This window comes from Pithys albifrons, chromosome 1 (assembly GCF_047495875.1).
Source record: "Pithys albifrons albifrons isolate INPA30051 chromosome 1, PitAlb_v1, whole genome shotgun sequence".
Taxonomy (NCBI): domain Eukaryota; kingdom Metazoa; phylum Chordata; class Aves; order Passeriformes; family Thamnophilidae; genus Pithys; species Pithys albifrons.
In genome coordinates, this window is record NC_092458.1 from 33,371,267 (window position 1) to 33,381,724 (window position 10,458).

Here is a 10,458-nt window from a genome sequence, read left to right on the forward strand (position 1 = left end):
GACCTGGCATGACCATCCCTATTGCTGTTCAAACAGGTGTCTACTTATTTTATCCAGGGCCACTCATATGGGTCCCATTATCCACCAACACTGCCCTTCTGCCAGAGGTTACTGCTCCCAAGACCCGGGGACAGAATGCACACATACAACATCAGGCAACAATTCATTAATCACCTAAACCATCAGATTCTGCACATCAGCGACTGAATCCTACACACCTGCTGCTACTGCAGCAGACACTTATGCTACACAGGCAGAAACAAAAGTCTGAGGTCGCAAGGACATCTTAAAGTGCCTCAGTAGGTGAACATGTCACTGCCACCTAAATCCAGGCTTCTTCTAGAGTTTGTCAGTGCATCTGTACCAGCCCAGTGTCACTGTGAAAAACCACTATAGGTGAACAGGTGAGTTCAGTAAGAATGTGTATTGTATCCGTTTCTGAGGACAAAAGAAAAAATGTTCATTTGGCCTGAAGTTGTGTCAGGGGAGGTTTACATCGGATGTTAGAAAACAGCTCTTTGCCCAGAGGGTGGTTGGGCACTGGAAGAGGCTCCCCAGGGAAGTGGTTACAGCATCAGGTCTGACAGAATTCAAGGGGAGTTTGGACAGTGCTCTCAGGCACATGCTGTGACTGTTGGGGTGTCCTGTGCACAGCCAGGAGTTGGACTCAATGATCCTCACAGGCTCCTCCCAGTTTAGGACATTTTATTATTCTATGATGTACTTTTTGCTGAATGACATCTTGTCTAGGGGTTTTTCCTGGCACAAATATGTTTCTTATGAAAAGAATTTTCCACTCAACTTTTCCATGGACCAATCTTGGAAAAAGTTTTAAATACTGACAGTGACTTTTCATCCATTCAGCCAAACAAGGATACTTTTCCCCACACCTTCTTTCTCACAGAACTACATAGAGACATCAAAATGTTCCTATTAGGGGAGAGGGATAAAAAATTAGGAGCTGTGAATCAAGTACAGTGTTACCAGATCCATCTGAAAAATACTCCTCCCTTCTCTGGATGCCTCATACAGAACACAGCTACAACTAATACTCCTCCTTAAATGCCAGAATTATTTCCCGCTGGTCGGAGGGTGCTTTCACGCTTGGATTTCACAGAGATCAGTTAGGTTGGAAAAGGTCTCAGAACATCAAGTCCAACCTATGACCAAACACCACCATGTCAACCATCATGACACTCAGAGCAACATCCAGTCTTTTCTTAAAACATCTCCAGAGACAGAGGGTGACTCTGGCACCTCCCTGGGCAGCCCATTACAATGTATAACAATCCCTTCTGTGAAGAAATTCCTTCTAATGTCCAATCTAAACCTCCCCCGGAACAGACTGAGGTTATATCCTGTACTGCTGTCTCTAATTGCCTAGGAGGAGAGGCTGACTCCCACTTGGCTCCTTTTAGGTAGTTGTAGACAGTCCCAAGATCTCTCCTCAGTCTCGTTTTCTCCAAGTTAAACAGCACCAGCTCCCTCACAGGACTTGTGCTCAGACCCTTCGCTGTCTCTGCTGCCCTTCTCTGGACATGCTCCAGCACCTCAATGTCCTTTCTGAATTGAGGGGCCAGAACTGGACACAGCACTTGAGGTGCAGCTTCAACCAGAGCCGAGTACAGGGGAACAATCACTGCCCTGGTCCTGCTGGCCACACTAGTTCTGACACAAGTTGGGATCCCATTGGCCTCCTTGGCCACCTGGGCACACTGCTGGCTCATGTTCAGTGGCTGTCAATCAGCACCCTCAGATCCTTTTCCACCGGGCAGCTTTCCAGCCACTCTGCCCCCACCCTGCAGTGCTGCATTGGGTTGTTACGACTCAAGGGCAGGAACCGACACTTCACCTTATTGAACCTCGTACCTTTGGCCTCGGTCCATCTGGATCCTGCCAGTCCAGAACTCTCTGCACAGCCTTCCTACTCTCCAGCAGACCGACATTCCCACCCACTTTGTATGAAGCACACAGTTAGTCAGCAAAGTTTTGACTTATCCTTTGTCCCCTCTTGGTCTTGTGGCTGTAGTGCCAAAGTGCAGCCGGGCCAGCTCCTCCCAGGCGCTTCCAGGCGCTGCGGTGCTCGGTCCTGTAAAGAAGCCCAGAACCAGCCCCCGGCACCTGCCGAGTCACCTCAGGCAGCACCGGGACATCAAATTACATACATATGCTGCTGCACAGAATCATAGAATCGATTGGGTTGGAAAAGACTTTCGAGATCATCAAGTTCAACCCTTGGTCCAACTCCAGTCCATTTACCAGATCATGGCACTCAGTGCCATGTCCAATCTCAGTTTAAAAACCTCCAGGGATGGTGAATCCACTCCCTCTCTGGGCAGCTCATTCCAATGCCTGATTACTCTCTCTGTAAAGAATTTTTTTCTGATCTCCAACTTAAATTTCCCCTGGTAGAGCTTAAGGCCGTGCCCCCTTGTCCTATTGCTGTCTGCATGTCCAACAAAAGCTAAACAGAGCTGGGAACACATCTGTCCTTATGTCTGCCTCATCAATAAACTGGTTTTAAAGATTATTTTTACATTAAGAGGGAGGTTTGCACGCTCTAATACAAATGCTGGCATGTAGGACTGTATCGATGCAAGCAAATACGTATACACACACAGATAAGACAGACAGACGACACAGACGCACACAGACACAGACACACACAGACACACACACAGAGACACAGACACACACACACAGACACACACAGACACACACAGACACACACACAGACAGACAGACACACAGACACACACACAGAGACACAGACACACACACACAGACACACACAGACACACACAGACACACACAGACACACACACAGACAGACAGACACACAGACACACACAGACACAGACACACACACACACACACACAGACACACACACACAGACACACACACACACACACACACAGACACACACACACAGACACAGACACACACACACACACACACACACACAGACACACACACACAGAGACACAGACACACACACAGACACACACACACACACACACACAGAGACACACACAGAGACACACACACACACACACAGACACACACACAGACACACAGACACACACACACAGAGACACAGACACACACACACACACAGACACACACACACACACACACAGAGACACAGACACACACACATACACAGACACACACACACACACACACACACACAGACACAGACACACACACACATACACACAAACACACACACACAGAGACACAGACACACACACATACACACACACACAGACACACAGACACACACACACACACACACACAGACACACACACACACAGACACACACACACACACACACCCGCGGTTCGTCCCGCCGTCACGCAGTTTAAAAGTCCAGGCGAGGGGCTCCGAGCCCAGCGGCTGCCCCGGGGCCGGCGGTGGCAGCAGCATCGCCCGGGATCCCCCGACCCCTGTGCCCGCCGCCCCCCCGACCTCGGCGGGCAGCCGGTACTCACAGAACCCGTTGGAGCCGGTGCTGGTGAACATGGCAGCGGCCCGGCCCGGCCGGCGGGCGCCGCTGGCGGAGCCCCCGAGGCCGGGTGGCCCCTGAGCAGCCCCCGGGGCCGGGCAGCCCTCGAGGCCGGGTAGCTCCCGGGCAGCCCCGAGCAGCCTCCGAGGCCGGGCAGTCCCCGAGGTCGGGCAGTCCCCCCGCAGCCGGCGGGCCGGGGCCGGGCCGGGGCCGGGGCCGCGCTGGGGAGCGCTAAGGCGGCCGCGATGGGCCAAACTCCGCCGCCTGGTGAGCGGGCGGCGCCCCCTGCCGGGCCTGCCGGGCGAGAGGGGGCGGGGGGGGCGAGCGGGGCGCTGTATCCTGCGTGTGTTATCTGCAATTCATAGAACCATGGAATCACTTGGGTTGGAAGAGACCTCCGAGGTCATCAAGTCCAACGCCACTTTGATTACTAGATCATGGCACTAAGTGCCACGTCCAGTCTCACCTTAAAAAACTCCAGGGTCAGAGAATCCACCACCTCCCTGGGCAGGCCATTCCAATGCATGACCACTCTCTCTGTAAAGAACTTCTTCCTGATATCCAACCTAAACCTCCCCTGGCAGAGCTTGAGCCCGTGCCCCCTTGTCCTATTGCTGTATTGCTGAGTGCCTGGGAGAAGAGACCAACCCCCACCTGGCTATAACTTCCCTTCAGGTAGCTCTAGACAGTGATGAGGTCACCTCTGAGCCTCCTCCAGGCTAAACAATCCCAGCTTCCTCAGCCTCTCCCCATAGGATTTGTGCTCCAGTCCCTTCACCAGCCTTGTTGCTCTTCTCTGGACCTGCTCCAGCACCTCAATATCCTTTCTGAACTGAGGGGCCCAGAATTGAACACAACACTCACGGTGTGATTACCTGTTTGTTCATAAAGAGGAAGAACTTCTTTAGGGTGGCAGAGCACACAGCTGCCCAGGAAGATCATGGACTCTCCCTCTCTGGAGATATTCCAAACCCACTTGGACCCATTCCTGCGTCACCTGGTCCAGGTGAGCCTGCCTTGGCAGTGGGGCTGGACTGGAGCACCCCAACTATTCTGTGATTCAATACGATTTAAATTTGAAATTTGTACGTGCCTTAGGGCAGCCGGACTCATGACGCTTTGGAAAGCTGTGGCCCTCGAGGCTCATCCTGATGCGGGGAGTGCCCTGGGCAGGCAGTGCATTGGGAGCTGTCCCTGCAGCCACCCAAGGCACAGCCAGCACAGACAGCGGAGGCTGCAGAGCTTCTCTGGTGACCAAATGAAGGTATGAGAAATAAATAAATGTTTTTTTTCAAGCAAATGAATTAACCAAAAGTTACTAACAACAAAAAAGGAAAATGCATGCATTTTAAAGGGGGGTTTCTTTTTTTTTACTAACCTATAGGTGTATCGTGGAAATGTACGGTCGGGAATCAGGGATTGTGAAATAAACATAAATGAAGTCAACCCCTGCTGCCACATGGCCACCATAGAAGTAGCCATCTTAATGAAGACCCTGCCTCTTAACATAACATATCCAGTCAGAGACGAGGGAACACCCTTTCTGTTAAGTGAATGGGGTGGGATTTAGAAGCCTTTAAAGGAGGAAAATTTGATTTTTGGGGTGTGCTTTTGGGGATTGGAATTAGCCAGGGCACCACAACACGTGTTTGTAAGTAAACATTTCTGTTTGTTAATTTTCTTTGCTTCACAGACTCTGTCTTCATTGGAAAATTCAATAAATAGAAACTTTTCTCACAAAGGTGTCTACTTTAGGATTTAATTCATTGCCACCTGGCCCAACCAGCAGCATTGAACAGGTCAGCATTGCTATAATGGCACATCCCAAACCCACACAGGGTGAGCCAAATTCCCCATTTCACAGAGATGAAGTATTATAAGGCTGCTAACATTCAGGCACAGGGGCGGTCCTGTGGTGTAAAGGAGAGCACTCTGGACTCTCAATCCCAGAAACCTGAGTTTGAGTCTCAGCAGGGACTGTCCCCTGGCAGTTCAATGCCCCCCTGCCATCCCATCCCGTCACATCTCAGACGCTCAGCAGGGTCAGCCCCAGTAAGTACTGGGTGCTGTGACAGTCCCGAGGACTTCACTGTCACTGTCCAAGCTTGCTCGGCTGTGGCAAATGGACCTCAGGACTTAAACGGTGGGGCCAGTTCTGCGCACACTGTGCCTCACCTAAAAAATCCACTGCGCAGGCTGGAAGGGCACACCCACGTGGGGAGAGCCCTTCCCAAATCTTTGTTCGCCAAGTCTGGCCATACATACATTCAGGCACCAAATTTCCATGACATTTTCAAGTCCTTGTAGAAGTCAGCCTTTACTGAAATAAGTCACGTGAGGCATTTCAAAGGTGACAATGCTTTGCACTGTGTTAGGAACAAACAGGACAAGGTTTGTGTTCTGTGTGTTCGTGTGCTTGGCACAGCTGAGGGCCCCAAAGTCACGTTTACCTTATGCACCACTAGGCTGGGAACAAATGTCACTCTGGAACTGGAAAATGGGACTTGTCAGCTAGGTAACAATTCTTTCACTCATGGCTAGGCTTCATGAACGAAGATTTAGGAAGGGCACTACCCACACTTGCTGCAAGCATGCTGGTGGCTAAAAAGGCTGATACTGGATAGGCAAGTCCGGTAACAAAAGGCACAGCGGAACATCTCCTTTCACGATACTGGCGAGGAACAGTTCTTTCTGCGCTGTCTTTTCTCCTTGAGACTGACTCTGCCTGTGTTCTCAAAGGAAGCAGCAGTGTCATGAATGGTGTGTCTCCATGAATCCCAATTGGAGGCCAGAGTGGACCATTGGTGGCAGTCCATATGGCCAAGGCTGAGGTGTTGTTTCAGGGAGTCCTTGTATCTCCTCTTTGGGGCTCCTCTCTTGTGGCAGCCGGTGGCGAGTTCACCATAGAGCACAATCTTCGTGAGGCGGTGATCCTCCATCCTGGAGATGCCCTGCCCAGCGCAGCTGCGTTCTCATCAGCATGGTCTCGATACTGCTGACCCCTGCCTGTTCAAGAACAGACACACTGGTCATGTAATCAGTCCAGTGGATGTTTAGGATTGAACAGAGGCAGCGCTGATGGAAGCGTTTGAGGAGTTGCAGGTGGTGGCGGTAGATGACCCATGATTCAGACTCATATAAAAGAGTAGACAGTACAATGGCTCTGTAGACACTGATCTTTGTACTTTTCTTCAGGTGATTATTGAACCAGACTCTTTTACGGAGTTTTCCAAAGGCTCTGTATGCCTTTGCTAGCCTGTTGTCTATCCCTTTGTCGATCTTGCCGTCTGAGGAAATGATACTTCCCAGGTAGGTGAACTGCTGGACTGACTTAAGGTCTAATTCACCTGTGGTCATGTGGGGATGATGGAAGACTTCCTGAGGTGCAGGTTGGTAGAGAACTTCTGTCTTCTTCAAGCTGACTTCCAGCCCTTAAAGGTCAGCAGCCTCTGCAAAGCAGGATGTTAAGCGCTGCAGAGCTGCTTCAACAATTCTTACACAGACAATAAATACTAAAAACTTTTTATGTAAGTCATAAATTTGTTACATTGCATACATTTTTTACATACCGCAAAAAAGTAAAATGCCTTTTAATAGTTGCATTCAAATGCAACTATTAAATAGCACTTTTATGTGTGAAGTTTCTTAATCTTTGTAATCAAAATTTCTTAAACACTGCCAAAGGAACATAAAAAAATACCTTATGCTTGGGTCCACAAAGACTTGAGCTAAGTTCAGCATATCAGCATGTTTTAAATGTCCAGCTTCGAGCACTAATTTCAGATCTGTCACTTACTTGTCCTCTCTGAACAGGGCCCGCAGTCAGGTGGGTTGGAATGGGATTCAGAGTTCGCTCACAGAGCGGGAGGTGTCTCAACCAGACAGAAGGAAGAGACAAAGAATCAGCACACTGGAAATCCTGACTACCCCAAGCTGAGTATCTTTCCTCCGAAAAGAATCTAAATTGGATTCACAGCACGAAACCCATCTTTGGCTTTGTGTCTTTGGCTACAGACAACTGGCTTACTCTTCGCTGGTAAAGCACAGCTGGAAGAAGTGCTTTGCTACAGAAATTTTCCTTCTTTCAAATGCAAATGGCTCTCGCTGCTGTATGTTACATATGCAAATTCTGTCTTGCCAGTGCGCTGCTGAATGCGCAAAACCATACATAAGTGACAGACAACCCTCATTTCTAAGAAAACGGAACGTAAATAAGGAGGTGCAAAGCCCGCACAGCTTGTAATAGTTCCAGCATGAAACTTTCTTGGGGAAAAGCTTGGGTGCCTTCTGAAGCTATGGGGATCTAATGAGGTACTCATGGTTTAATTACTTACCACTTTCGACTTTTCTGACTAACCTCCACTTAAAATAATTAAGCCTTTTTGTGGATCTGGCTTTAGTGCAGGTGAGGATAAAACCTGAAAACCTTTCTAGCATTGCCTGTGTAATAGGCTTAGGATTGTTGTTTTAGTGCTGAAGATAAAGCTTGCTTTTATTTCTTTCACAATCACATAAAATTCAGTGACAGAATTTAGAAATTTAAAGTCCTGAGAGCCAAGAACTAGAGTTCTTTTTTACAAGCTCTGTTTTGAAGATTTCCCTAGATTGGTATCCTACAAGGTAATCATATTAGAGGGATTCTCCTCTGCAACGTCAAGTGCTGGAATTGGATTGAAGTCCTAATCACTGAACATAGTAGAGACTTAGGCATGTATTCTGCTGAATGAGGATGCATTTGGGCAAATAGTTAAGAACTAATTTGAAAGCAGCTCTATGGACTCGTTATTCTTGACAGATATGACAAAGCTGAATGAGCAGCAGTAATTGACAAGCTTCTCCCAACAACATACCAAAGTATTTGCAGAATTGTCAGTACTGCTGGCATAAAGGGAGCTGGCTCTGAATTTATCTGCCGCTACCCTATTGAAGTCTACAAATATACTATGGAGTCTGTGAAACATCTAACAATACTCGTTGTTTCAAAAAAAAAAAAGGATTTATTAAGCCAGTTTTTCTGGGATTAGATCAAATGAGATCCAACATATGTTTCTGAGAAAACTGCACACCCCTTTCTAATAATTACAGTTTCTCATACTGATTGAATGGTAGAGGAAATGTAGTTTTTTCACTCAGATACAGTGCCAAGGGAGGGGGGGGGGTTTGGGGGTGGTGTTGTTGCTTTTTTTATCCCAACACCACTGCTGTCAACTGGTAGCGTGTCATAAGAATCAAGCAAATTATCTTCATTTTTAAGTACACAGTGTTGACTACTTTGGAGTTAAATAAAATCATCAGTCCTCATGCTTGCCTTGCCTTGGAATGTATCCCAGAATAGGAAGGTTAGCACTTATCTACTAATCTACTCAGAACAAGCTTAGAAGGCTTTGACACCGCTCAAATGTCAGCTTAAATATCTGCCATTTGTTTATTACACCTAGTTAGTGAGGTCAATTTGGTATGGTCAAAATAAAGCTATTTAAATTTCCTGCTCAAAAGAAAGTCCCAGGAGACTGGAATTTATATTTCTTACTATTTTCTAACATGATTAGGTTGCTTTCTTCTCTGATGTTTTGTGATGCTTTTGAAGTAATTCCTAATTACTAATTAATCTCCAACAGTCAGATGCTTCTCTGGCATATAGAATGAAGGATAGCAGCAGGGTAAAACCGGGTGGAAATGCAACACCTTGCTTAGGAATTTTCTGACTAAACTCAGTGCAGGTTAATGATTCTGCAGGTTAATGGCAAGTGGTCTATATGCCTGGGGTTTCTGTGGCATTCTGTGGCACCTGTGGTTATTACAGTGAAATACTAGCAGATACCTCAAGAGAGGTTAATGCTAAACTTAATGATTTCAGTAACTTCTCCCTACAGTTTCTAACCCTTGTCTTCAGTTACAGGAGATGTTAAAGAGGAAAGCTGTGCACCATACAAACCCTGCAGAGGAGAGTTCAGTCGCAGTGCAGCTTGCTGATAGCAGCTTCCACGGGAACAGGAGGAAGGGCAGAAGGCAAACATCCACTGGGCTGAAATCAGACTGATTTGTCCTGTACCTTTCCAAAATTAGTGAATTTCTCTCACTCCCTCGGAACTGAACAAAACTTTGTGCTGCAGCAAACCTGCTGTCCTCTTAAACTGTAGTGTGTTCTTTTTATTACATAGTTCTTTGGGGTTTTTACTATAGCTGGGAGATACAGAACATTTTCTAGCTTAGTTCTTTCCATGTGGAGCTGGTAAGCTTACAGGTAATGTGAGGAGCAATGGAGTGGCTGAAGAAGGAACTTTTAGGGTTTTTTTAAGTTCTAAAGAAGTGTGCAAAGGAAGGAAATCTAGTGGGGAAAATGGCAACAGTAATGGGTTTTGTCTGTTATTTTTTCATTTGATTTTGCATCACTATTATAAAAAATGTAGAGTGCTCAAAGGTTTTCCATTAGTTATGATTCTAGCCCTGAGGTTTTTTGCAAAACTTTAAATGCCATGTTAAACCTGAACTCCATGACAATGTCTAGTAATAAGGATATGTGGGCAACTACTGCTCTAAGAACTCAGACATGATTCACACAGTACTGTCTTGTTTTTCAGCTGGAACCCCTGGATGGCAGGCAAGCACAGTACAGTACCAGTTTAAGGTACTGGCTTATCTGAAGCTGAGCCACATACACTTCACCTTCACTTCCCTTTTAACTCTTGACCACGTGATCCTAAGCAGTGAGACCACATGCACCCATAGGGTGGCATCTCTGCGTCCAAGGTGCAGCACTAAGCACTTGATCAGCAGCTTTGTCTCTTAAGGACTTGTAAAATGTTCCCTTAAAAGCGTCCTACTTAAATTGTCTGCCACATTTATTTTCAATAAATTTCAGTGAAGGTTGAGATCCTGTGCAAAACAAGAACATAGAGTAGCAGAACCAGGAATTAGATCCTAATACAAATATATTGGGAAAGCAAG

The 10,458-nt window shown here is 47.1% G+C and overlaps 1 protein-coding gene across 2 annotated transcripts in view; it reads right to left on the reverse strand.

Annotated features, from left to right (window-relative positions):
• The window catches only part of UBAC2 (UBA domain containing 2), a 96,375-nt gene extending 92,607 nt beyond the window's left edge, over window positions 1–3,768 (reverse strand). For both annotated transcript variants that reach the window (XM_071548978.1, XM_071548987.1), the window contains exon 1: window positions 3,497–3,768. In XM_071548978.1, coding sequence (XP_071405079.1) covers window positions 3,497–3,527 — 31 coding nt within the window. In that variant the 5' untranslated portion in view covers window positions 3,528–3,768. The remainder of the gene's footprint in view (window positions 1–3,496) is intronic.
• Window positions 3,769–10,458: the final 6,690 nt, after the last annotated feature.